This window comes from Adelges cooleyi, unplaced genomic scaffold (genome assembly GCF_023614345.1).
Source record: "Adelges cooleyi isolate 19-005CV unplaced genomic scaffold, UGA_ACOO_1.1 ACOO_flye_CR_arks_rails_tigmint_CR_PRNA_574, whole genome shotgun sequence".
Taxonomy (NCBI): Eukaryota; Metazoa; Arthropoda; class Insecta; order Hemiptera; family Adelgidae; genus Adelges; species Adelges cooleyi.
Genome location: NW_026096268.1, coordinates 10177762 through 10205707, shown reverse-complemented (window position 1 = coordinate 10205707; position 27946 = coordinate 10177762). Strand labels below are relative to the sequence as shown.

General features: G+C 27.3%; 5 protein-coding genes across 9 annotated transcripts; 4 read left to right on the top strand and 1 right to left on the bottom strand.

The window, feature by feature from the left end:
* Window positions 1-559: 559 nt before the first annotated feature.
* On the bottom strand, window positions 560-2836 carry LOC126843767 (uncharacterized). Of its 4 annotated transcripts, none has more exons than XM_050581517.1 (5): window positions 2392-2506; window positions 2021-2179; window positions 1553-1943; window positions 1129-1283; window positions 560-1016 (listed from the first exon to the last, which is right to left on the bottom strand). In XM_050581517.1, the coding sequence occupies exons 2-5, from the start codon at window positions 2132-2134 to the stop codon at window positions 801-803; spliced, it is 876 nt and encodes a 291-aa protein (XP_050437474.1). In that variant the 5' UTR covers window positions 2135-2179; window positions 2392-2506; the 3' UTR covers window positions 560-800. The 4 variants fall into 4 exon arrangements, with proteins under 4 accessions (XP_050437474.1, XP_050437473.1, XP_050437471.1 ...); XM_050581516.1 differs by lacking the exon at window positions 2392-2506 and adding an exon at window positions 2620-2836 and having other exon boundaries at window positions 561-1016; XM_050581514.1 differs by lacking the exon at window positions 2392-2506 and adding an exon at window positions 2553-2833 and having other exon boundaries at window positions 561-1016.
* A 2236-nt stretch (window positions 2837-5072) lies between these two features.
* On the top strand, window positions 5073-8930 carry LOC126843771 (uncharacterized). 2 transcript variants are annotated; one of them, XM_050581523.1, is made up of 10 exons: window positions 5075-5317; window positions 5398-5427; window positions 5502-5525; window positions 6084-6134; window positions 6905-6934; window positions 7018-7050; window positions 7180-7230; window positions 7442-7471; window positions 8039-8140; window positions 8554-8930. In XM_050581523.1, exons 1-10 carry the CDS (start codon window positions 5257-5259, stop codon window positions 8796-8798), a joined length of 657 nt encoding a protein of 218 aa, XP_050437480.1. In that variant the 5' UTR covers window positions 5075-5256; the 3' UTR covers window positions 8799-8930. The 2 variants fall into 2 exon arrangements, with proteins under 2 accessions (XP_050437481.1, XP_050437480.1); XM_050581524.1 differs by lacking the exon at window positions 7180-7230 and having other exon boundaries at window positions 5073-5317.
* Window positions 8931-9747: 817 nt separating this feature from the next.
* LOC126843768 (uncharacterized) lies at window positions 9748-15321 on the top strand. Its single transcript, XM_050581519.1, has 11 exons — window positions 9748-9988; window positions 12316-12382; window positions 12469-12498; window positions 12565-12588; window positions 12958-13008; window positions 13319-13348; window positions 13439-13471; window positions 13600-13650; window positions 13851-13880; window positions 14383-14487; window positions 14923-15321. The coding sequence occupies exons 1-11, from the start codon at window positions 9980-9982 to the stop codon at window positions 15165-15167; spliced, it is 675 nt and encodes a 224-aa protein (XP_050437476.1). The 5' UTR covers window positions 9748-9979; the 3' UTR covers window positions 15168-15321.
* Window positions 15322-15359: 38 nt separating this feature from the next.
* Window positions 15360-21119, top strand: LOC126843769 (uncharacterized). The gene is made up of 11 exons (XM_050581520.1): window positions 15360-15372; window positions 17948-18014; window positions 18096-18125; window positions 18199-18222; window positions 18702-18752; window positions 18982-19011; window positions 19095-19127; window positions 19257-19307; window positions 19518-19547; window positions 20126-20227; window positions 20637-21119. The coding sequence occupies exons 2-11, from the start codon at window positions 17954-17956 to the stop codon at window positions 20888-20890; spliced, it is 666 nt and encodes a 221-aa protein (XP_050437477.1). The 5' UTR covers window positions 15360-15372; window positions 17948-17953; the 3' UTR covers window positions 20891-21119.
* A 3491-nt stretch (window positions 21120-24610) lies between these two features.
* Window positions 24611-27289, top strand: LOC126843772 (uncharacterized). The gene is made up of 4 exons (XM_050581525.1): window positions 24611-24620; window positions 24841-24915; window positions 26665-26766; window positions 27017-27289. The coding sequence occupies exons 2-4, from the start codon at window positions 24903-24905 to the stop codon at window positions 27262-27264; spliced, it is 363 nt and encodes a 120-aa protein (XP_050437482.1). The 5' UTR covers window positions 24611-24620; window positions 24841-24902; the 3' UTR covers window positions 27265-27289.
* The last annotated feature ends 657 nt before the right edge of the window (window positions 27290-27946 follow it).

The following is a 27946-nucleotide window of genomic DNA, read 5'->3' as shown; positions in this document are numbered from 1 at the left end:
ACAAAAATATTTTAAGGCCATTGTAATTTCTTCCCCTTTAACAAGAGGATTTAGCGAAGGGGTGATTTTAGAATGACATATATATTATTTAGCAACCTTCATATTAATTTAGATATTATGCATGTTAAACTATATATTTTTTTTTTTTTATAATTTGATTGAACTTTTAATTTTATAAAATCAATCAAAAGAGCCGGTGCCTATAGAAATTTCTTTTGAGTAATAAATTCCATCAAAATGTTAAGACTGTGCGACCACTATGGGAAAATATAGTACCTTGAATAGTATTTTTTCATCACAAAGAAAAATATGTTTATTGTACCGACACTACCGTGATTGTATGGTTTTAAAAATATTTCAGTGTACAATTATAAAACAGAAGCCAAACGAATTGGATCGGATCTCAGTGAGAAATGGTGATGGAGCATAGGACAATATTAACTATTTTTAAGTATTTAATTCAAGTTTTTCAAAAAATATTCTAAAACATTTCCAATTTTATAAATTTTTTTTTTTAAATATTATCTGATACAGTTTAGTTTTGTTTAACAAAGCATTAAGAAATGTATTTAAACTGAGCTAAGGCCCTTAACCAAACCAAATATACCTAAGAATTTAACATGTTTTTAGTTCTATTAAAAAATATAAGGTATATTATCACTGATTATGAATTTAATAATATTTATGAACAATGGTAAATTGTATTATGGTAAAATGTTTAACAGATTACAATAAACATTATAACAGTAACGGGTTAGTTGTACTTGGTCATGCTATAAAACTTAAGAATTGATTAGTATTTAACTAATTTTAACGCATCCAAATGGTGTGGTATCTTTGTCTGCCATAAAATTGATGGAAATGTAAACTTTCTCATTTCGATCAATAACATTCTGAATATTTCTATTCACATCGAATTTCTCATAAGGATGGTCACAGTTCTCATGGTCAATTTTAACGAATTGCAGATCATCTGCTGTACTGTGAACCATATGTTCAACTACAAATGTGCTCAACTGTAAATTAAACAAAAAAAACAAGGTATTTTTTTTTACTGCATAAAGAATCAATTTAAATTAAGTCAATTTCCTATTTATTCTAAAACAAAATAAATAGCAATGAATTTACATCGTGTAGCACGGTTTCCTCCAGGACCTCTGATCTGGACAAAACGGTTATAGAATGATTGTAGCCTTCCGACGTTTTTTGGCACGCGTATATACCCGCATGGGTCACATAGTCAGTGGCGAACACAACCCAATTCATTTCCCCATCAACATTAGCTGCAAAGTGGATTATTACCAATTTGGTATCTATATAATATTATTCTGTTCACTATTGGCAATCCAATTATTCATTTAGTATTAAGCAGATTATTTGTACGTAGGGTGTATTGACGGTAAAATAATTCACATGACCATTTTAAACAAACACCTAGGTAGCTGTAATATAAATCTAATGAAGCACTCGTCGAAACGGTTCGGTTGTGCGGTTGGAACAACCAGATGGCAAGAATAGTATAATGGTGGTAATCGAAATTCAAATTACTCACGCATGGGAGAAGTGACAGAAACGGTCGATTGTGACGGTAAACTTGGATCGGCTTCCACTTTCCCTGTAAAACTGTATTTAGCTTCACGGTCGTAACCCGGTGGTCTGTATCCGGTTACATCTACACCATTTATCAGACCTATACAATCTGTACAACGTAGACAACCCGTACAACTTATACAATCTATACACTCTAAACATTTCGTACTCCTCTTGCAATTCTTACTGGCTACACAATCTTTACAGTCTACACAACCTTCACAGTGCATGCAACCTGGACAGTCTCTGTTTTCGCGAATTCGAGTGTTTTTGAGTTTCAGTGTGTATAAATCATACACTACGCACCGATGTTGTGGTTCCGTCGAATGAAGAGCGTACCATGTTCCTAAAAACTATAGAAAATGCGCCGGATCAGTGCACTGTAATTACATAAAACAATACTTTTTAAGACAATTTTACTTGGACTTACTTGTGCCGGATCGAAATTAGGCACAGGTGGCAAATTATAACATTGATGACCCGAAACGACGTTCAAAGAACTAACTAGCAGCACGGGTAAAAGTCGCAAGCCAGTGGACTTCATTGTATGACGGTGTAAGTAGTCACGTAAATTGTATACTATTGAAATCTACAAATAAAATTTAACAGCTATGTCACTTTGGTAGTCAATTTTTTATCAGTCAGAAATATTAGAATGTAGAAATAATATTAAAATATAAAAAAAAAAAAATATTGCAGTTATATTACTCAAGTCATCGGTGTGGTGAATATAAACGACCTACCAAAACCCCAAAATTTGATCTAAGTAATAATATTTTTTACAAGTGTTCAAATACAAACATGTAGGTAGGTTGTTATTCGATTTATCCATAGAGAGAAGAATTATATACTTAATAGACTGGTCATAACACGGGTTTTGGATAAATATAACTCAAGTTTCAAAGCATAATCTGATTCAAAGCATACTTAATTTTTTTGCAGTTTGATAATATACGGCTTACTTGAACAATATATTTTACGACCGAAGTCAATTCGATAAGGTTGACAGACTGTTTTGAAGTGACTTACTTGCGTATTTCGTATGGGCGACCAAAACTCTAATAAAATCTAATATATTTTGCAGGGTACCCAAGTTGAATTATTGATATAGCTGGTGTATTTTTTTTTTTTATAATAAAGACTTCATATTATTATGTACAATTTTTCGGCGCACAGTTTAAACTTATTCTTTTTAGCTATTGGTTTTACTCAGTAATCGACATGGCCTCAAATCTAGAAAATATAGCCTGCGTGTTTGATGTACAGGGTGATCCAATAATTTGAATATTTTAATACTTATTTATACGGGAGAAAACGTTGCACTCTGTATGTATAATATTATATCTATGTTAGACAATCGCTATATGCTATATATTTTTAGATTTATTGAAAATAAATAAGAATAACAGGTTTTAGTAATAAAGCCGAGGGAGCACGTGTATTAATATAAGATGTTTGTCTTACAATGATTTATTATTTTGTTTTCTCCGTCGATGCGAAAATAGTAGTCAAAACAAATAAATATTATACTTATAAAACAGATTTTTTTACAATTTAGGCGTCTACCAAACCGATAAAAAGGAAAAATACAAATTTTTTGATATAAAAATTACAAATTGTCTAAAAAAATATAAAAGATTTATAATTTTTAGATTATTAGAATTGTTTCAACAAAATTTCCGTCCTATTCTTATTGAATCTCCCTGTATGTGTATACATATTTATATAATCCTCCTCGCCCCGTGGGATTCTTATAACTAGTGCACTTATCTACTTTTGGACCATTATGAAAACATTTATAGTTTGAGTGTCCAATTCTATAAAAAAAAATGTTCATCAATTTTTAAAAAGTAAGGTTTTTTTAAAAAAATTGCACAACGCCACATGTGCTTAAAAAAAAAAATCAATTCAAAATTAAATATCCCCTTGAACAACAATACTAATTTAAAATTGGCCTTTGTTTGAACTGTACTAGTTTAGTCTGCACTGGTTTTTTTATTATGACTTTAAAATAAATGTATTTAGACAATTTTTTATCCAAAAGAATTAACCGGTATTAGAAATCTGAAAAGTAAAGTATTGTACATTTACTTAGGTATGTAAATTTCTCGGTGGTTTTTCTCGATATCTAAAATCAAGGTGTACACAAGTATTCACAATCTATAACGTTTTAGCATGTAACGACGTGAGTTACCTTTGTTAAGAAGTTACCATTGTTAAGAAAATAAAACTGCCGTACTGACAAATAATAAATGAACACGTATGAACAATACCTAAAAATATTTTTAAAAAAATTGCTTTACTGTGTAACAGCATTTATTAAAACCCATTATCATACAAAAAACATTAAAAACAAAATGGTGGTTTCACAACAATAAAACTAACCTCTTATTATGTTATCTTATCAACAAGCCAAAAGGTTAGGCTATTTATAGAAACTTCTGCCATCTGCTAAATTTTATAGAACTATTATAGGTATTTTATTCTGTTCTTCTAGACCAACAATTAGGAGGTATGATATTAAATGGGTATATGAGGTATGATATATTAAATCACGTTTAAGGGAATGCTTCGATCCGAATATGTAAATACTTAGTGATGAAATCTTTTTTAGATTTAAAAATTGGTTTGATCCAACGTTGATAACTTCTTCTATACTGTACTTGATTTAAATTGTGCAGGTTTACTCGTTTAATTTAAACATAACTTCCCCATGGGTTACTGGGTATGGGCTACTGGGTAATAATGTATGTATTATTTATTAATATTGTAATTATTTTTTTGGGGTGAACATACTAAATGGCATATAGAATTGTTGAGATAATATTGAGTAGTTTTTGTAAATAATTTGTGTATGCACTAAACTTATAATAAATATAATATTGTGGATTCTCAAATACGTATGCTCCAATTTCGAAATATTTATTATCTCTTTATTCCATTGGACTTTATAAATATTTATTGATTAATTATCCTAGGACGATACAGTGTATTTTTAACGAAAAAAGTACAGGACAAGTACAATTTTGACATTAAATACAAGTTTTGTATTTAAAAAAAAAACGTTTCAAGTATCAGACGAAATTGTTGGCCTTATGTAAGAAAGTATCAAAATTATTTCAATATACTATTTCATATAATATACTTATTCCTTTGTGTACTAAGATATTTGTCCGATAGAATAGCATGCACAACGCTAGGTATACGTTAAAATGCATATAAAACCAACACACATTTTACGAGTGTAATTAAAATCAATAACTACCAAGAAAAAAAACTGACATAGCGTTAGTGTAATGCAAATATCAAATCATATTACCACCAACAGCTAAGTAAATATGTTATCATAGGCACCCAAACAATATTTTATGGTACTATATTTTTGTTATGTATGAATCATCTTTTCACATCTTATCATTTTTTGTGTACACAAGTGTTCCACGATCTATAACGTTTTAGTATGTAACGACATAATTTTACACATTTTACAATTAAATTTCAAGTCTATATTACTAATTATATACGCATAATCTACGGTTGTAGAAGTTTTTACTTAAGAAATAGCTTTATTATTCTACAGATTTATCTTTTATACTCAGCTAATACTTAAATGATAATTGAATCTAAAAAAAATAAAAACTAGTATTATTATATTTGCAGATAAAAATGTCATTTTTATATGTTATAATACCGTTTGCTTTGGTAAACGTTTTTGTAGCTGCAGTAGGTAATTATTGAGTAATTATATTATGGTACACAAGAAAGAAAAAATCTAAAAAACAAATTCAAAATTTTTTTTTTTTATAGATCGATACACTACGGAGGTTTTCAGAGCAAGTCAGTGAAGATTTTTTTTTCCTATTGAATAATTTGAAATATAGTTTTACTATATTTATTTAATATATTTACAGACCTACATTTGAAGCAGGCGAAAGGTAAAATCGAATTAAAATTAATTTACTAAAATATAATGTCGATGATCAGTTTGTGTGAGAGGAAAAAATAATTTTTTAAATTACATGTTTTTATTTTTAATTTTTTTTTTAAATTAAATAAAGTCCGCGACAGCTGTGGCCATTGGACTGACATAAGTTTTTATTATCTACAGTGTAGACGCTCAATTTATCTAAATCATTTTTTTTTTCTCAAAGAATATATTTTTTTCTACAATATAATTACAATTGACTTTAGGCAGTGACTAATAAACATAATAAGGTAAGTAATGTTCAGTGTAGTTTTAACCACATTTTATACTCTTATTCTGAAGGTTTTTTTATTAATTGAGATTTCATATGACTCTTTTTTTTTTTTTAATTGTTTTGAAATAAAATAATAATAAAAATCCCATGATTACGATAAAAAAAAAAATCGGATACTTATTTTAAGTTTTTTTAACCACTTTTTTTGCATCTAATATTTCCAAAGGTAAAATTCGCGAAAAATAATAGATATATATATAAACTAGAGCTCAACCAATAATTTTTTTATTCCAGATCAATTGCCGGCAGTGATTAAAGCCATTGTTATCGAAGATTTTCTGATAAGTAATCATAATTTTATAGTAAACAAAATAATAATAACAACTGTAAAGCAACAAATTATTTTCTTGCAAATGTAGCAATGATGTAATTTTATTCTAAATGGAATTTTTCTGTCAAACAACGCAGAATTGACTTCATCGAACCTCGCTTAATTGTAGGCCCCGGTGCAATAACCAGGTACGTCAAATTTTCAAAATTGTTTAGGAAACATAAAAAACTATCTATAAAATTGGTAAATGAACCAAAAGCTAAAAATGTGGTGTTATTCTTCTTGTAAGAATAAGATACATCATTTAAACTCATTTCCTTTGGTTTACATTTGATATTTATGATAATATTTATAAGAACTAAAAAAAGTATGATATTTATATTTTCAATGGTTACAATAACCAGTTACGTCCAATTTTGAATTTTGGACATAACTGGTTATTGCAGCCAACAGAAATTAAAAAATCAGTTTTTATTATTTTATTTCAATACCATTCATTGGACGTAATCGGTTGTTGCACCAATCGAAAGAGATTTTTTTTCTCAATATTTCTATATCAAAACACGATTTTGAAAAAATGTGGACATACCTGGTTATTGCACCGGGGCCTTCAATTAATCTAATCGTCAGATTTACTTCAATTCACCCATTTCTATACCATATTCCTAGTCGGTGTCCTATAATAAATCGAAAAATAGTATTTTCCGAAATTCATAAAATATAATATTTGCCTTAATAAAATCTAATTTCATTAAATAAAACATTTATTTTATGTCAATTTCAGAGGATGTAAGTTTTATGTTAGCATCACCGGGTAATAATACTTTTGGAAATATTTCTACATACCTATAGTTCTTTGATATTCATAAAGTATAAATTTTGTAATAATAATTTCAGATAACGAAGAAGAACACGTAGACTTAAAATATGGTAAATAGACAGTAGTAAATTATTCATCTAAGTACTCAAAATATAAGGAATGATCAAATAATTACATAATAATACATTTTTATCGGGGTGAATTTACTACATTAAAATGTATTTTGTTTTAAAATTTAGATAAAATTGTGTACCAGATTTTTTTGCAAGATATAATAACACGTACAACGGGTAAATACCAAAATGTAATAAGGTTTTGATGATCGTTAAAAAATTAGTTAAAGCTGCTAAATTGGTTTATTCCTACAAGCAATTTTTAAAATATTTTACATTGGTTAATTTGTCTAAACATTCTCAATTCTAAGATGTCTGTTGTAGTGAAATATAAAATGATCAACATTTTTTCAACCGTATAGTAATATTTGATATATTTTGGTTACAGGTATACCTGCGATAACTGTTTTAAACGACGGTAAAGTAACAATTATATATTTGTTTTTTAGAGCACTTGTAAATAGCCAATGTATAAGTTAAACAGAAGAAACAAGAATTGAATCTTGTGGTAGGCTGTTTTTTTAGGTGACATTTGATGTTTTTATCATGTTACCAAGGCATAATACGAATTATTCAAACCTTGTACAGTCCAACTCAACTGCAGTATAAACCAGCCAAATAACAGAAAACTTGACCTCACGTTGATACTTGTTTATTGTGTTTGGTTTGGTGGTCCAAACATCCTCGAACACTTTTCTGAATTTTAGTGAAAAAGACTTTTAAACTGGTGATACTATGTTTTTGGGGGTCGCTTATTTTGAATTAGATATAGTACCTTTTTAATTTTTAGCCAGTCAAACGGGAGCACATCATTTTAAAAAATAATTTGTTGCGAGTTTACTCCATTTTGAAGGGGAAGAGAGCAATATTTAAAAATTTTCCTCAAAAAGTACCTATTAGGCCCTAATGGTAGGTTGTAAAATAAATGAGTTATCTAATAAATGTAATGCAACTCACGAGCAACCATTTATTTTTATTTTGTTAGAGATGAAAAACCAATTAGAAGAAGCTAACCTGAGAGATTTGGCAATAGCAAGAAGAAAATTAATTATTGAACCTGTAAAACATTTAATCCGTTCCATAATAAGTAAGTATGCATATTGAATTTTTTCACACTCAGAACTGTAGAACTTTTTCATAATGACGACACTGTTTTTTATAATACAAAATCGTCTTAATTATTCCTTTTTAAATAAATTTAAAACAAACACAGTGACATAAAGGAATATAGTAACAAATAAGCTAAATTTGGTAATTTGTTTTATTTGTTGAAGGAGCACCAATCAGTAAGATATTAAACTATACTTTCCCTATAAAATACAATCATTATTAACGTTTACACGCAGAACTGTAGAACTTTTTCACAATGACGACAATTCTTTTTATAATACAAATTATCCTTAATTATTCCTAATCATATAAATTATAAAACAAACACTAGTTTTTTTTCCAATTGTACACCCCTTAGTAAAAAAAGTTTTTCTTTTTTATTTGTTTAAGGAGGACAATTTAGAGAGGAGTTTGCAGACTTTGTCGATGTGTGTCGTTTAATAGGAGTGTTAAAGGCTATTGAACACCCAACTTCAGCCATAGAATGGTCTGACTTCTTTGAAGAAACTAACGGAAGATGTATTATATCTTATTTCGACCATAAAATATACTTTTACAAAACAATTGAAAACGAGATTTGGGAAGTCGATAGAGAAGATAATCAACTTCATCTACTCGCTGATCAAGTAAACTAAAATTGACCAGAAGCTATAAGGATAACTTATTTTATGGTACTATATTATTGTTATATATAAATCATTTTTGCACATCTTTTAATATCAAAATTGTAAATAAATTTAATGTCTACTAAAATAAACAGTTTTAATCTCGATTATAAAAACATTTGTTTCTTATCTATTGTATTTATTACATGTTCTTACAAGTAAGGTATTTTACGCGTACATTATTTGACGTGTCAGATTTTATAATACAGGGTGATTCATTATGGATAAATTACTCACTTTCTGGGAATATATTATCATTTTGAAAACAATTTTTTCTCCCTGTACTTTTAGATAAACATAGTAACATAATTTTTAATTCTTAAAACATTTTTACTTTAATCTCTTATACGTAATAGATGTATGGACTACGATTTTTCAAATGGCTATATAATATGTTTTAAATTCCATACATTTGTAGACAAAAGATGTTAAAATATATTATCGTTTGAATTTTTAATTTTCATCCATCTGTTCGGTTAGCTAAGACTTTGTAAAGATATTATATTTTCAGTCGTATGGCCTATAATACAGCTTTATTTCTACTTCTGATTCCTTCCCTATTTTCCTAACCTTATTAAATCTCTTTGCCAATGCGACTGACGGTTTCGTTGTTTATATATTTTCTGAATATAATTAAGCTTAATTATTATTATATAAAGATTTAGTACAGTGGTGACGGAGCCTATTGGGGGAGGGGGGGGGGGATCACAGGCCCATAAGAATTGCTTCAAGTTAAAAATATATACATTTCTCGGTTGTTTTCTGCGATCTCGAAAACCAAGGTGAAATATTTTTTGTGTGTACAAGTGTCCCACAATCGAAAACGTTTTAAACTGTAACGACTTAGTCAAAATTGTTAGGAAAAAAAAAATTGCCGTACTGACAAATAATAAATGAACACGTATGAGTAATACTTACAAATGGTAGGAAAAAAAATCCAGACCCCTTACAGCATTTATTAAAGTTGAATATCATACAAAAAAAGTGGTCCGTGTCGCGGGACACGCGTTTGGAACAAAGTCCTCCCCTTCGTATGCGGGTTTGGCATAATTAATCATTAACGGATCAGAATTCTAAAATAGTGCAATTATACAAAACGAATTGTTATCCAATCATCAGTTCGAGAAGTATAATAAATTACGAAAAACCGAATGCAATATGTAAGTTATCAAGTACTTTCAAGGGTAAAAATGTGTTCTGTAGTAATCAAATATAAATATTTTATAAGTTTTTAGACTTCTTGCAATATAAATTACCTTAAAAGTTGAAAAAAAAGTTGTAAAAAAATGCAAAAAGTGTTGAAAGGGGAGCCGGATTCAAACCCGGTACCACTCACTCCTGGGAAACCGATCACGCTCGACCGCACCACATATAGATTTTTTCATAATCTTTTTTCATAACGCCTTACATTTTTTCTCGGCTAGGACCCCTCGCCAACTGCGATAAGGAACTTCGTTCCAAAAACATTTAATATAAAGTAATGGTTCCACTACATTACACTAAGCTCTTATTATGTTGGCTTTTCAACAAGCCGTAAGATTAGGTACCTATTTATAAATACTTTTGTCGCATGCTAAATTATATACAACTAAATGAGGTACACTATGCTGTTCTTCTGGACCAACGATTAGAAGGTAGTAATGAAATCACGTTCATGGGAATGCTTCGATGCGAATCTGTAGATACTCTGTGATGGATTTGATTGTAATCAAATTAGTTTCAGATTTAAAAATGTATACGATCAAACTTTGTTAACTTCTTCTGTACTGTACTTGGTTTAAACTGTGCTGGTCATTAATATCAAATTGTATTTTTTTATTTTCAATGTATCGGCTACTGGGTCATAATGTATGTATTATTTATTAATATTGTAATTATTTTCTTGGCGTGAACATTCTAATTGGCTTATAGAATTGTTGAGATGACATTTATTAGTTTATGTAATTAGTTTGTGTACAAAACTTGTGGATTCTCAATTATGTGTGCTCCAATTTCGAAATATATATTATCTCTTTATCCCATTGGACTTTATGAACATTTATTAATCAATTATCCTATGATGGTACAGTCTGTTTTTAACGAAAAAAGTTCAGGACAAGTACACTTTTGACATTAAATACAAGTTTTGGGTTTAGATAAAACGTTTCAAGTATCATCAAACGAAATTGTTGGCCTTGTGTCAGATAGTATCGAAATAATTTCAATATACTACTTCATATAATACACTTTATTCCTTTGTGTACTAAGATATTTTTCCGATAGAATAGCATGCACAACACCTTTTACGAGTGTTATTAAAATCAATAACTACCAAGAAAAAAGTCTGAACTAGCGTTAGTGTAGTGCAAATATAAAATCATATTACTAAAACCGGTATTGTTAGCAAAAAAAAATAGGTACCCATCGAAATTTGTTTCGGTTCTATTGTTTCAGTCGACATAAAAACCTATTCAAAAATTTCGAAAATTCACATTTTAAAAGTTTAACACGGTGATTGAGTTGATATTTTGCTTATAATTTCCATCATTTTATATTGTACTTTAAGTAATTGTAAGCTGTTTCCTCGATCGTAAGTATATTTTTTCGTATCTGCTCGCTGTAACTTTCTAACAGCAAAATAAGTTTGATTTAATTGCAAGTCTATATTACTAAAAGTGTACGCATAATCTACAGTTACGCTGTACACGGTATTTTAAAGTGTCAAACATTTTAAATAACCTATCTTTTCTAAATTAAAATTGTGAAAAAACACCTAAAAATTCTACAGGTAATTTTTCAACATAAGTGTACAACACGTTATAAATCTTAAAATGTATGTCAAAGTATTAAAAATATAAGTTTTTACTTTAGTCCTATTTGAAATACCTACGTTTGCAAAATAGACTAGAAAACGAGTTAAATGGTTTTTGTCAATTATTCAATATAATTATTACCATGAATTTTTTAACTAGATGGTTTTTATAAAATAACTGTAAGATTTACAACTTAAAAATAAAGTAAAAACTGTAATTAAAAAAAAATTAATTATGCTGTAGAGACAACACTGACTGTCTAGATATCCATTTTGACTTGATTTCAGAACCAAGTCTAAAAATAGTCTAATAAACGCCCAAAAAAAAATTATTATAAAATTAATAGAAATTTTATCTTTATTCGTCTATTTTTTAAATTGTTATGATTTTTAGAGTATTTTATCGAGTTAAGTTATTTTTATCGTTTCTATAATTCAGCTGTTTTGGCAATATCTTGAATCCAGTAACATGAGATCTGTGTAATTAAAAAAAAATGATGTAGCGTCTTAGCTCCCCATCGTAGCTGAACAATTAAACAGTCACTGAGTCTAATATAAAAATATTCAATGTTTATTATCATTTTTGTAGAACCCCATCTTTATAGATTTATAATTTTACAGATTTATACCTCAATTGATATTTACATGATAATTGAATCTAAGATAAAATAAGTACTAGTGTTATTATATTTGCAGATAAAAATGAAATTTTTATATTTTATAATACAATTTGCTTTGGTGAACGTTTTTGTAGCTGCAGTAGGTAATTATATAATTATTATACAAACGTACACGAGAAAGTACAAATTTAAAAAACAAATTACACATTTCATTTTTTTTTTTTTGTAGATCGATACACTACGGAGGTTTTTAGAGCAAGTCAGTAAATGTTTTTTTTTTTTTTGTATAGAATAGTTTTAATAAATTTATATAATTTAATTACAGACCTACACTTGAAGCAGGCAAAAGGTAAAATATAATACAAATTAATATACTAAAACATAATGTTGATACACGATTTAGGTTAGGTTAGTTAAAATATATATATATATATATATATATATATAAATATAAATAGTCGAGATAAAAGGTATCACCAAAGTTGAAATACGCGAAAAGGATTAGATATACGGGGTGATTCTTTTATCATGAACCAGTCAATATCTCACTGGGTTTAATTAGGAATTGAATTTTTTTTTCATATTGTTTTTATACAATGTGATCTCAACTTTTCACAATTTGTTTAGTTGTTTCCCCACTCCCAACATAGACTTTTTAACTTGGTAACTTTAACCGTGTATACAAATTATAGCTCAACCAATTATTTGTTTATTTCAGCTCACTTTCTGGCAGTGATTAAAGACATCGTTCATGCACATATTGGGATAAGTAATCATAATTTTATAGTAAATAATATAACAACTCTAAAGCAACAAATTAGTTCGTTGCAAATGTATCAATGATGTAATTTTACTCTAAATGGAATTTTTCTGACAAACATCATAGAATTTACTTCATCTAATCTCGCCCAGTTATTCTATTCGGCACATTTACACCAATTCACCCATTTCAATATAATATTCCTAGTCAGTTTATAGTGATGAAAAATTAACACTTGTCTTCCTTTTTATTATTTATAATAAAATACAAATTTAATATAACGGTACAAAATAAAACATTTTTTTTATGTTCGTTTCAGCGGAAATAAGTATTATGTTAGCATCGCCGGGTAATATTTTTTAAGGAATTAGTTCTACATACAAATTACCCAGTTATTTTATATTCACGATAGTATAAAATTTTGTTATAATAATTTCAGATAACGAAGAAGAAAACGTAGACTTACAATACAGTAAATATTTAGTAGTAAATTATTCATCTAAATACTCAAAATATTAAGAATTATCAAAGACTTACATAATATTGATTTCTATCGTAATGAATTTTGTACATTAAAATGTATTTTGTTTTAAAATTTAGATAAAATTGTGTACCAGATTTTTTTGCAAGATATGATAACTCGTACAACGGGTAAATACAAAACTGAACTAAGGTTTAAAATTAATCGATTAAAAATTAAAGCCGCTTATTCCTACAAACAATTTTTTTATTTTTTTACATTGATTAATTTGTCTAAACGTTTTCAATTCGAAGATGACTGTTGTAGTGAAAAATAAAACGATCAACATTTTTTCAACCGTTTAGTAATATTTGATATATTTTGGTTACAGGTATACCTGCGATAACTGTTTTAAACGACGGTAAAGTAACAATCATGTATTCGTTTTTTAGAGCACTTAGAATTAGCCGATGTATAAATTAAACAGAGTGAACAAGAATGGAATCAAAAACATATTACGAATTATTCAAACCAAGTGCAGTCTAAATTAGTACACTCCAACCGAATCACAGTATAAACCGGCCTAATAACAGCACACCGTCACTCACGTTGATAAATTTTACTGTGCTTGGTTTGGACCACCAAAGCTTTATCACTTTTCTGGGTTTTAATGCGAAAGACTTTAAAATTGGTTTTTTGGGGGTCGCTGATTTCGAATTAGATTTCAATTTTCATCCAGTCAAAAAAAGAAGATCGTTTTAAAATATAATTTTAACGGGTTTACTCAATTTTCAAGGGGAGGGTTAATATTTTAAATGTGTCCACGAAAATTATCTATTAGGCACTAATGGTAGTTTGTACAAAAAATGGGTTATCTAAAAAATGTAATGCAACTCACGAGCAACCATTTTTTATTTTGTTAGAGTTGAAAAACCGATTAGAAGAAGCTAATCTGAAAGATTTGGCAGTAGAAAGAAGAAATTTCATTACCGAAGCTGTAAAACATTTAATCCGTTCCATAATAAGACGTAAGTATGCATATCGAATTTTTTTTATATTCTATCTATAATTTTTTACATATTTTGACACAATTGATCTCTAATTGTATTAATTTCGATTGTTCTAGTTTCCTTAATTTAATTTAAATAATAATCAAAATACAAAAAAAAAATTATAATTTAGGTACAGACCATTCATTCTAACCACAGAAACAATTTGTTTATATAATAAATCTATAAGCTCAAACTACACAGATATTGAACTAGACTTTCCTATAAAATACAATCATTAGTAACGTTAAGATAACACTCAGAACTGTAGAACTTTTTTACAATAACAATGTATTTCATAATACAAAATCGTCTTAATTATTTCTTTTTAAATTAATTTAAAACAAACACAGTAACATAAAGGAATATAGTAACAAATAAGCTAAATTTGGTAATTTGTTTTATTTGTTTAAGGAGCACCGATTAGTGAGGAGTTTGCAGACTTTTTCGATGTGTGTCGTTTAATAGCAATTTTAAAAGCTATTGAACACCCAACTTCGGCCGTAGATATTTGTGCCTTCAGTGAAGAAACTGACAGAAGATGTGTTATAGCTCATTTCGACAATACATTTTACCTTTATAAAAAATTCTTAAACGACATTTGGGAAATCGATGCTGCCGATAATCAACTTGAACTACTCGCTGATCAAGTAGAATGAAATTAACCGGAAGTTATATAGATAACTTATTTTGTGGTACTATATTATTGGTATATTATATAAATCATTTTTGCACATCTTCTAATATCAAAATTGTTAATAAACTTAATGTCTTTAAAAATAAACAGTTTTAATCTCGATTATAAAAACATTTGTTACTTATGTATTGTATTAATATAAGTAATTGTAAGCTGTTTCCACGATCGTAAGTATATGTTTTATACATTTTGTTAAGGTTTATTAGTTATTTAATTCTGAATCTACTCGTTTTAATTTTTTAACTACAAAATAGAAATAATTATATTGCCATTCTATATTACAAAAATTGTACTTATGGTATATTTATGTGCCATAATATGATGATTCATTATGAATAAATTACTCAATTTCTGGGAATATATTAATGTTTTGAAAACAATTTTTTCTCCCTATACTTTTCGATACACATTGTACTATATTTTTTAATTCTTAGAACATTTCTACTATGATCTCTTATACGTAATAGATGTATGGACTACGATTTTTCATATAGCAGCATAATATATTTTTAATTCCATAAATTTGTAGGCACTAAATTAAAAAAATTTGTTAATATTTCAATTTTTTATTTTCATCCATCTAATCGATAGTTAAGACTTTGTAAAGTATTTGATTAAGACTTCTCAGTCGTAATGCTAATAATATAGCTTTATTCTACTTCTGATTCTTCCCCTCGTTTTTAACCACTGATAACCATTTTCCAGCTACCATATTATTTTAGATTCGATTGGGAGCATCGATGCTATTGGTTTTACAATGATGTATGTTTTTATTTGGTTTCTGTATACACTGTAACTTTTTTAATACCGGACCAAATCCTTCGAGTAGGAACTCTATAAATCACTCCTTTTATCTAGTTGGTACTTTAGCATGCTAAAATATATTTGATTCAATAGCATGTTGTAAAACGAGTATTGCTAAACCAATAACTACAGAAAAAGAAGTCTGAACTGACGTCAATGTATTGTAAATATATGAAATCTTACTTAAAACCGCTATGTAAGCAAAAAAAACAAAATAGGCACCCATCGAAATTTATTTCGATTTTATAGTTTCAGTCGGCATAAACACCTATTCAAAGTTGCAAAAATTCACATTTTAAAAGTTTAACACGGCGATTGAATTGATATTTTGCTTATAATTTCCATCATTTTATATTGTACTTGAAGTGATAGTAAGCTGTTTCCACGATCGTAAGTATATTTTTTATACATTTTGTTAAGTTTTTATTAGTTATTTAATTCTGAGTCTACTCTTTTTATTATTATTATAACGTTTTTATGAATTCAAAATCTTGTTTGTCGTTCCGGGTGGAATCTTGCAATTCAAAAAGACTTATTTCTCATCTGCCAGTAAAAATTATGCGTGGTGCGTTGGGCGTGAACGGTGCTCAGACATAAGCGGTCCGGGTTCCCAAACCCGTTCCCATCATTACACTTTTTTGCATTTTCTTACAATTTTTTTCAACCTTAAGTAGCAATTTATATTGTAAGAAATCTAAAAGTGTATAGAATTATTGCATTTTAATACCACAGAATACATGTTTACTATGTATATTCATTATATAACATTGTACATTTAAATATATAGATACGTACATACGAAAACGAAAAAGAACAAAATAACTAAAGTAAAAAATGAATCTAAAAATAACGTTTTTATGCGTTTTTTTTTTAGTAGTTTTAAAATTGTATTATTTTATAATCAATGTATGGGCTACTGGGTAATAATGTATGTATTATTTATTAATATTGTAATTATTTTCTTGGCGTGAACATTCTAAATGGCATATAGAATTGTTGAGATAACATTTAGTATTTTTTGTAAATAATTTGTGTAGGCACTAAACTTATGATAAATATAATATTGTGGATTCTCAAATATGTATGCTCCAATTGTGAAATAAATATTATCTCTTTATCCCTTTGGACTTCATGAAAAATTATTAATTAATTATCCTATAAAGATACAGTTTCAAGTATCATCAGACGAAATTGTTGGCCTTATGTCAGTGACTATCAAAATAATTTCAATATACTATTTCACATATTATATTTATTCCTTTTTGTATAAGATATTTTTCCGATAGAATAGCATGCACAATGCTAGGTATATGCTAAAACGCATAAAAAACCAACATACATTTTACCCGTGTTATTCAAATTTTTAGTAATTTTTAAGTACTGTCACAATATTTTACATGTCAGATTTTATAATAATAATTTAATAAATTTAATCATAATACAATTTTTATTACAAGTTATACGGCTGTTGAATTGATACTTTGCTTATAAATTTTATCATTTAAAATTTTAATTTAAAATCAGTAAGCTGTTTTCACGATCGTAAATACATCTTTTATATCATTAATAATCATTTTTTTTACTCTTTGTTAAGTTTTATTAGTTATTTTAATTTTTATATCTGCTCACTGTAACTTTTTAACAGCAAAATACATTTAATTAAATTGAAAGTCTATATTACTAATTATGTACGCATAATCTACGGTTATAGATTATGTAGATTATCTACATAATCTTTTCCAAATTAAAACTGAGAAAAACACCTTAAAATTCTACAGGTCATATTTCAACATTAATGATTGAATTTATGTAAGGTTTTTACTTTAGTCATACTAGAAATAGCTTTATAATCTTACAGATTTATCTTTTAAACTCAACTGATACTTAAATAATGATTGAATCTAAAATAAAATAAAAACTATTGTTATTAATTTGCAGATAAAAATGACATATTTATCCGTTATAATACCACTTGCTTTGGTAAACGTTTTTGTAGCTGCAGTAGGTAATTATTTAATTATTATATAATGGTACATGAGAAATTAAAAATCTAAAAAACCAATTCAAAATTTTATTTTTTTTATAGATCGATACACTACGGAAGTTTTCAGAGCAAGTCAGTAAAGATTTTTTTTTCGATAGAATAATTTTAAATATAGTTTTACTATATTTATTTATTTTATTTACAGACCTACATTTGAAGCAGGTGGATGGTAAAATATAATTAAAATAGATATACTAAAAAATAATGTTGATAATAAGTTTGTGTGAGATGATAAAATCATTTTTTTAATAAAAATTGTAGTTATTATGATCTACAATGTAGACGCCCAATTTATTTATCAAATTTTTTTTTTTCTTGAAGAATATATTTTTTTCTACAATTTAATTACAATTCACTTTAGGCAGTGACTAATAAACATAACAAGATGAGTAGAGTTCAGTGTAGTTTTAACCGCATTTTATACTCTTATTCTGGAGGTTTTTTTTATGGATTAAGATTTTGTATAAACAATTTTTTTTTCATTGTTTTAAATAAAATAATAATAAAAATTCAATGATTACGATAAAAGAAATAAGGATACATATTTTAAGTTATTTTAACAACTTGTGTTGCATCAAAAATAAATAATTTTGAATCTTTATTAGATATATATAAATTATAGCTCAACCAATTATTTGTTTATTCCAGGTCAATTGCCGGCAGTGATTAAAGACATTGTTATCGAAGATTTTCTGATAAGTAATAATAATTTTATAGTAAACAAAATAATAATAACAACTGTAAAGCAACAAATTATTTTGTTGCAAATGTAGCATCGCTGAATTGACTTCATCTAACCTAATTATTACTATTCTATTGTCAAATTTACTCCAATTCGCCCATAATTTCCGAAATTCATAAAACATAATATTTGCCTTAATAAAATCGAATTTCATTAAATAAAACATTTATTTTATGTCAATTTCAGAGGATGTAAGTTTTATGTTAGCATCACCAGGTAATAACACTTTTAAGAATATTTCTACATACCTATAGTAATATGATATTCATGAAGTATAAATTTTGTAATAATACTTTCAGATAACGAAGAAGAAAACGTAGACTTAAATTATGGTAAATATTTAGTAGCAAATTATTTATCTAAATACTTAAAATATTAAGAATAATCAAAGACTAACATAATATTAAATTTTTATCGGTGTTAATTTTCTACTTTGATATGTATTTTGTTTTAAAATTTAGATAAAATTGTGTACCAGATTTTTTTGCAAGATATGATAACTCGTTCAACGGGTAAATACAAAAATGTAATAAGGTTTTGATGATCGTTAAAAAATTAGTTAAAGCTGCTAAATTGGTTTATTCCTACAAGCAATTTTCAAAATATTTTGCATTGAATTATTTGTCTTAACATTCTCAATTCAAGATGTCTGTTGTAGTGAAATATAAAATGATCAACATTTTTTCAACCATATAGTAATATTTGATATATTTTGGTTACAGGTATACCTGCGATAACTGTGTTAAACGACGGTAAAGTAACAATTATATATTCGTTTTTTAGAGCATTTGTAAATAGCCAATGTATAAGTTAAACAGAGGAAACAAGAATTGAATCTTGTGGTAGGCTTTTTTTAAGGTGACATTTGATGCTTTTTTCAAGTTACCAAGGCATAATACGAATTATTCAAACTATGTACAGTATATACTAGTACAGTCCAACTCAATTGTAGTATAAACCAGCCAAATAACAGCACACTACACCTCACGTTGATAATTTTTTACTGTGTTTGGTTTAGTTGTATAAACATCCTCGAACACTTTTCTGGATTTTAGTGAAAAAGACTTTGAAATTGGTGATACTGTGTTTTTGGGGGTCGCTTATTTTGAATTATTTATTCGTTTTTCATTTTTATCCAGTCAATATGGAAGCACATCATTTAAAAAGTAATTTGTTGCGAGTTTACTCCATTTTGAAGGGGAAGAGAACAATATTTAAAAATTTTCCTCAAAAAGTACCTATTAGGCACTAATGGTAGGTTGTAAAATAAATGGGTTATCTAATAAATGTAATGCAACTCACGAGCAATCATTTATTTTTATTTTTTTAGATATGAAAAACCAATTAGAAGAAACTAATCTGAGAGATTTGGCAATAGCAAGACGAAAATTAATTATTGAACCTGTAAAACATTTAATCCGTTTAATAATAAGTAAGTATGCATTTCGAATTTTTTTATTATTTTATATGTAATTTGTTTACAAATTTGTACACAACTAGTCTCTAAATAGTTTAATTTCAATCGTTCTAGTTTTTTTAACTTAATTTAAATAATAATCAAAATACAAGTTATAATTATTAAGGTACACTCTCGCGGAAAGTATATAATTTTTTTTTTATAATAAAGATATTAAACTATACTTTCCCTATAAAATACAATCATTAGTATCGTTAAGACTACACTCAGAACTGTAGAACTTTTTCACAATGACGACACTGCTTTTTATAATACAAATTATCCTTAACCATTCCTAATCAAATAAATTATAAAACAAACACTAGTTTTTTTTCCAATTGCACACACCTTTGTAAAAAAAGTTTTTCTTTTTTATTTGTTTAAGGAAGACAATTTAGAGAGGAGTTTGCAAACTTTGTCGATGTGTGTCGTTTAATAGCAGTGTTAAAAGCTATTGAACACCCAACTTCAGCCGTAGAAATGTCTGAATTCTGTGAAGAAACTAACAGAAGATGTATTATAGCTCATTTCGACCGTAGAGCATACTATTATAAAACAATTGAGAACGAGATTTGGGAAGTCGATGAAGAAGAAAATCAACCTAATCAACTTTATCTACTCGCTGATCAAGTAAACTAAAAGTGACCAGAAGTTATAAGGATAACTTATTTTATGGTACTATATTATTGTTATGCATGAATCATTTTTGCACATCTTTTAATATCAAGTAAAACAAAATTAACCAGAATATATAAGGACAACTTATTTTAGGGTACTATATTATTGTTATATTTTTAAACCATTTTTGCACATCTTCTAATATAAAAATTGTCAATAAACGTAATGTATTAAAAATAAACAGTTTTAATCTCGATTATAAAAACGTTTTTTACTTATGTATTGTATTTATTAAATGTTCTTACAAGTAAGGTAGTTTTTAAGTATAAGCACAATATTTTGCAAGCTAGATTTTATAATACAGCTTGATGCATTACCGATCACGTATTTTCCAGAAGATTTTAATATTTTTAATATTTTTTCTCCATATTTTTTAGGTACATATTCTACTACATTTTTTAATATTTGAAACATTTCGTACTTTATTCCTTATATGTAATAAATGTATGGACTACGATTTTTCAAATGGCTATATAATATGTTTTAAATTCCATACATTTGTAGACAAAAGATGTTAAAATATATTATCGTTTGAATTTTTAATTTTCATCCATCTGTTCGGTTAGCTAAGACTTTGTAAAGATATTATATTTTCAGTCGTATGGCCTATAATACAGCTTTATTTCTACTTCCGATTCCTTCCCTATTTTCCTAACCTTATTAAATCTCTTTGCCAATGCGACTGACGGTTTCGTTGTTTATATATTTTCTGAATATAATAAAGCTTAATTATTATTATATAAAGATTTAGTACAGTGGTGACGGAGCCTATTGGGGGGGGGGGGATCACAGGCCCATAAGAATTGCTTCAAGTTAAAAATATATACATTTCTCGGTTGTTTTCTGCGATCTCGAAAACCAAGGTGAAATATTTTTTGTGTGTACAAGTGTCCCACAATCGAAAACGTTTTAAACTGTAACGACTTAGTCAAAATTGTTAGGAAAAAAAAATTGCCGTACTGACAAATAATAAATGAACACGTATGAGTAATACTTACAAATAGAAGAAAAAAAATCTAGACTCATTAACATAATTTATTAAAACCAAATATCATACAAAACACATTTCATATAAAGTAATGGTTCCACTATATTACACTAAGGTCTTATTATGTTGGCTTATTAACGAGCCATAAGATTAGGTACCTATTTATAGAAACTTTTGTCATAGGCTAAATTATATACAACTAGATTAGGTACACTAAGCAGTTCTTCTAGACCAACGATTAGGAGGTAGTTTTAAAAACACAAAATATGTATCTCAAAGTTGGTGTCCTCCAATTTCGAAATATATTATTTCTTTATTTTTAAGTTGTAAAAAGATTAATTCCGGAAATACAAAAAATTAAGCGCTTTTGGACTTTTTTAACAGTTATTAATTAATAATCCCATGACGATACAGTTTATTTCAAACAAAAATAGTATAGGACCAGTACAATTATAACATAAAAAGTAAGTTTTAGTCGTGGAAAAAACGTTTAAAGTTACATCAGACGAAATTTTAGGCCGTTCCAGAAAAAGAAACAAAATAAATTCGTTATATTATGTGTATTAAGATATTTTTCGACAGAATAGCAAGTACAATGATAATATGTTATGCTCAAACGCATATAAAACCAACGTACATTTTACGAGTGATATGAAAATCAATAACTACCAAGAAAATAGTCTGAACTGACGCCAGTGTAATGTAAATATGACATTTTTACCTAAAAGACCTATGTAAATAGGTACCCATAAAAAAAACACTTTTTGAAAGTTTAGCACTATGATTGAGTTGATAAATAAATATATTTCTAAAAAGTATTCGTCTTGTCGATTGGAATAATAATTGTGATTCCATAAAAACTACTAAATACAAATTATTTCGAAAAGTGAAAACTATAATAATTGATCTTTTTATACACACAAATGTGAAAAAAAATATATATATAAGTTTAAAAAAAAACACTTTTTAAAACCGATTCAAACATCAAAGCTGAATAAAATTATAAAAAAAAGGCTCCAAAACAGATTTTCTAAAAATTATTTACATGGACAACTCCAGATAATTATTTTCAGAACCAAGATCAAAAGTAGTCTAAAAACGATTGATAAAATCCAACTCCCTGAAAAAAAATTAGATTTTTACTTTATTTGAAGTTATTATTTAAAGGTGAAAATGTTATTATTGTTAATGTTTTTTTTTTGGAGTTTTTGGTTATTTTTATATTTTTTAAATTCAAATGTTTTAAAAATATCTGAAATCCAGTAGATTTTGATATGTTATTATATATATATATATATCTTAAGACTTCATCTTTATAACTTTATAATTTTACAGATTTATATCTCAGCTGATATATAAATGATAAATGAGTCTAAAATAAAATAAATATTATTTTTTATTATCATTTGCAGGTATAAATGAAATTTGTAGGTGATTATTTAATTATTATACAAACGTACAAAGAAAGTACAAATCAAAAAGACCAATTCAACATTTCATTTTTTTTTTTGTAGAACGATAAACTACGGAGGTTTTCAGTGCAAGCCAGTAAAGATTTTTTTTTATAGAATAGTTTTAACCCTTTCGTTCCTGGGATTTTTTTTTTGAAACATTTTCAGTCGTATGGCTAATAATAAGGCTTTATTTTTTACTACTGATTCCTTCCCTCATTTTTCTAACCTTATTAAATGTCTTTGCCAATGCGAGTGACAGGTTCAATATACATATATTTTTTAATATATATTTATTCTAATTCATCCTAACAATTATTATATAAACAACATTGTAAATTTATGGCTAATGACCTCTGAAGTCGTAGCCCATATTATAATTAAAAAAAAAAAAAGTTATTATTTAGATATTTAGTGTAAGAGATAACATTATCTAAATGGAGTTCTAAAAGTAGAAAAATAACCCTAAAACGGTGGTTTTAATCGCATAAGTGCATACTTTTGTTTGGACAAATAAAATTACACATTAATTTAATTTCTTATTCTCCTGTAAATCAGTGTGAATAAATAAAAATTCGGATTGGTGTTATACAAAATAAATTTTCCTTTTTAGAGTTATTGAAAATTGATATATTGAAATTCGAAGGTTCTAATAAATAGTAGGTTGACAATATTCTCACACAGATATACAAATTTAGGATTTTTGCACACAGATATTTTAATATAATTTTTGACATCTATACGACGTTTGATTGTAATGAAATCACATTCAGATATAATAAATCCTTTGACCAAACTTTCAAAGATAACATCTTTATTTTTTCCGAATTCATAAAACATAATTTTTGTCATCTTTTTTATTAGTTATAATAGAATAAAAAATTAAATCCAATTTCATTAAATAAAACATTTATTTTATGTTAATTTCAGAAGATATAAGTTTAATGTTAGCATCGCCGGGTAATAATTTGTTTTTAAATATTTCTACATACCTAGTTATTTGATATTGATGAAGTATAAAATATCTTTATTACAATTTCAGATACCGAAAAAAACGTAAACACAAAATACGGTACATATTTAGTAGTAAATTATTTATATATAAAATACTATACATTATATTGAGTATAATCAAATACTTATATAAAATTTCTATCGTAATTAATGTTGTACATTAAAATGTATTTGTTTTAAATTTTAGACAAAATAGTGTACCAGATTTTTTTGCAAGACATGGTAACTCGTACAACGGGTAAATATAAAAGTCAACTTTTTAATACGAACAATTATGAAATTGTTTCATTTAAAAATGTTAGATATTTAATTAGAGTTCATAATTCTACATATTTTTTGCATAAATTTTGATGGCCGACTAAAAAATACTGACTAGTACAATGAAACCAAAAATCTATATTTTTTTAACCTAACCTAACCCTATAGGAATTTGATAAATATTTATATTTTGGTTGCAGGTATAGAAGTGATTACTGTATTAGACGATGGTAAAATTACAACCATATTTATTTACGCTTCGATGCAAATCGAAGGTATTTATTCTACCACGATGTGGGCTTTTTTTTGTCTGTATACACTGTAAAATTTTTAATAATGAAACAATTCTTTTGAGTAGCAACTCTATTAATCACATATTTTATCTGGTTGGTTACTTTAGCATGGTAAAATATATTTAGTACAACAGCGTTTTTTCGAAAGTAATTTTATCACTTTCAGATTTAAAAATCCCTGTAAAGCTGTTCCCACTATGCCCCGACCCCACTGTACTAGTTTTTTCATAGGGTTTTCTTGATAATTGGCCAATGTTTAAGTTGACCAGAGGGAACAAGAATAGAATCTTGTAGAAAGCTGTTCTTTAGTTCACATATTTTTATGCTTTTGTCTTGTTACCAAGACATATTACGAATTATTCAAATCAAGTACATGCTAGATTAGTTCAGTCCAATCCAACCACAATACAAAACAGCCCAATAACATCACACTAAACCTCACGCTGATAATGTTTATCTGTGCTTGGTTTGGACCGCCAAAGCTTATTTACTTTTCTGGATTTTAATGCGAATGGCTTAAAAATTGGGCAAACTATATGTTTTTGGGGGTAGCTGATTTCGAATTATATATTAGTTTTTAATTTTCTTCTAGTCAAAATAAGGCATATCATTGTAAAACATAATTTTAACGGTTTTACTCAACTTTCAAGGGGAAACATAATAATAATATAATAATAATATAATATAATTAATTTTTTTAATTTTTTTCTCGAAAAGTATCTTTTAGGCTCTAATGGTAGGCTGAACAAAAAAAAAATAGCCATTTTTCAGCCGAGTCTGCAACCACGAAAGAGCATTTTCATATCTCGTTGAAATACCGAAAAAATTTAGAGTAGTGGTGGAATTATAGATAATGAAATAGTATATTAACAAGCAGTAACAAGCTAGTATCTAAGGTGGCTAAATCATGTTTCTGGCTAAAATTGTAGTGTTTATTATCTGGCCAAAAGTAACTTAACATAGAGAATTAAACTATTTTGAATTTATTATTTAGTTCTATTTGAACGTTGAACGTACAACATATCTCTTATCTCATATCAGATAACAGCGTCACATTTTTTTGGTAACACTTTTTTCGTTATGCTTTTTTCGTTACGCTTTTTTTCGGTTATGCACCACAGCTAATTCCCACCACCAACCCCAACCGCATTCCAATCCCAACTTCATCTTCAACCCCATCTCTTTTTTCGTTACGCTTTTTTGATAACGCTTTTTTCGGTTATGTGCCAGAGCTAAGACATTAAAATGTCAAAAAGGAAACATGACAAATCTAAAAAATGTAACGAAAAGTATTGTTGTTTCTTAAATATCTAATGTTCCAGTAACACCCCATCTAATTTCATGTACTTCTCAATTTATTTAACAATGATTTGGGCCGCTCCAGGTTTGAAAATAGTACGTACGTTCTATGTCCCAAACAATAAGCCATTTTTCCAATTTCCAGTCTTATTATCCAAAGCTCCACGTATCCTAGGCATGTTTATTAGTTTCTGAACAATATATTTTTTCTAGGCAGGGTCGTTAGCCCTGCGCTAAACCCCCAACCTGGAGGACCAGACTACTCCAACCAATTAAGGTCAGAGTAGAAGAACTGAACCAACTAATTAAAGTTAGTTCAGTTCAGACCTCAAGGCCCTGGGTTCGCCAAACCCGTAGCACTGTTAGTTAGACAGATCTAAAAAATGTAAAACAACTCACGAGCAACTAATTTTTGTGTTTTTTATTTGTTAGAAATGAAAGCCCAATTAGAAAACTCGAACCTATCAGATTTGGGATATGCAAGAAGAAAATTGACTAGTGAAGCTGTAAAAGATTTAATTCGTTCTATACTAAGTAAGTATGCATATCGCTTTTTTTATATAACTATTTTTACAAATGTGTACACAACTAATCTCTAATTGTATTATTTCGATTGTTCTAATTTAATTAACTTATAAAAAAAATTATCATTTAATTATTATATTTAAATAATTTTTAAAATACAATACAAATCATAGTCTATACATTCACTATTACCACAGTAACATAAAGAAATATAGCAACAAATAAATTAAATTTAGTAATTTTTTTTCATTTGTTTAAGGCGGAGAATTTAGTGAAAAGTTCAAAGACTTTATCAATGTGTGTCGGTTATTATCAGTGTTCAAGGGTATTGAATATACTTCATTCGTATATTTTGCTGAATTCAATAATCAAACTAATGGACAATGTATTATAGAAGATTTAGACAATAATGCATTCTATTACAAAAAATTTGGAAGCGAGATTTGGGAAATGGATGATAAAGGTAATCAACGTCATCTACTGTCTGATCAAGTAAACTCAAATTGACCAGAAGCTTTAAGGACAACTTATTTTAGGGTACTTTAATATTGTTATTTATAAATCCTTTTTACACATCTTCTGTTATAAAAATTGTCAATAAATTTTGTTGTCTTTAAAAATAAACAGTTTTAATCTGAATTATAAAAACATTTGTTGCTTATGTATTGTACTTATTACATGTTCTTACAAGTAAGGTAGTTTTTAAGTACTCTTCTCCTTATACTTTTAAATATAAATTGTACTCTATTTTTTAATGCTTGGAACATTTTTACTTTCATCCCTTATACGTAATAGATGTATAGACCACGATTTTTAAAATGGCAACATAATATGTTTTTAATTCCATAAATTTATGGGCACTAAATTTTAAAATTTGTTATTATTTCAATTTTCATCTTTCTGGTCGTTAACTAAGACTTTGTAAGGATATTATATTTTCAGTCTTAATGCTAATATAGTTTTATTTCTACTTAATGTCGACATTAGCCTTATTGCGTTCCAAAGTACAGATTTATCGTTTTAGAGCATACTCATCTTCATACTTAGGATAACGTCTAATACTTATATTTTTAATAAGCATCAATTTATTAAATATCTTCAATCAAAACTTTTAGGTTCGAAAACGAGAGGAAATGTAAAATTTTAGCACACAATATGTTGAAATTGTGTGTATTTTTATAGCATATAC

Excerpts from the sequence above, each read along its gene's own strand:
- LOC126843768 (XM_050581519.1), top strand. Across the intron at positions 12,589-12,957 it reads ACACTTGAAGCAGGCAAAAG|CTCACTTTCTGGCAGTGATT; the intron begins GTAAAATATAAT and ends TGTTTATTTCAG. Across the intron at positions 13,651-13,850 it reads TATGATAACTCGTACAACGG|GTATACCTGCGATAACTGTT; the intron begins GTAAATACAAAA and ends TTTTGGTTACAG.
- LOC126843769 (XM_050581520.1), top strand. The coding sequence starts at position 17,954 with ATGACATATTTATCCGTTATAATACCACTTGCTTTGGTAAACGTTTTT. Across the intron at positions 18,015-18,095 it reads CGTTTTTGTAGCTGCAGTAG|ATCGATACACTACGGAAGTT; the intron begins GTAATTATTTAA and ends TTTTTTTTATAG. Across the intron at positions 20,228-20,636 it reads TTTAATCCGTTTAATAATAA|GAAGACAATTTAGAGAGGAG; the intron begins GTAAGTATGCAT and ends TATTTGTTTAAG.
- LOC126843771 (XM_050581523.1), top strand. The coding sequence starts at position 5,257 with ATGTCATTTTTATATGTTATAATACCGTTTGCTTTGGTAAACGTTTTT. Across the intron at positions 5,318-5,397 it reads CGTTTTTGTAGCTGCAGTAG|ATCGATACACTACGGAGGTT; the intron begins GTAATTATTGAG and ends TTTTTTTTATAG. Across the intron at positions 6,935-7,017 it reads TTTTATGTTAGCATCACCGG|ATAACGAAGAAGAACACGTA; the intron begins GTAATAATACTT and ends TAATAATTTCAG.
- LOC126843767 (XM_050581516.1), bottom strand. The coding sequence starts at position 2,134 with ATGAAGTCCACTGGCTTGCGACTTTTACCCGTGCTGCTAGTTAGTTCT. Across the intron at positions 1,284-1,552 it reads TTCTGTCACTTCTCCCATGC|CTAATGTTGATGGGGAAATG; the intron begins GTGAGTAATTTG and ends TCCACTTTGCAG. Across the intron at positions 1,017-1,128 it reads AGGAAACCGTGCTACACGAT|TTGAGCACATTTGTAGTTGA; the intron begins GTAAATTCATTG and ends TTTAATTTACAG.
- LOC126843772 (XM_050581525.1), top strand. Across the intron at positions 26,767-27,016 it reads TTTAATTCGTTCTATACTAA|GCGGAGAATTTAGTGAAAAG; the intron begins GTAAGTATGCAT and ends CATTTGTTTAAG.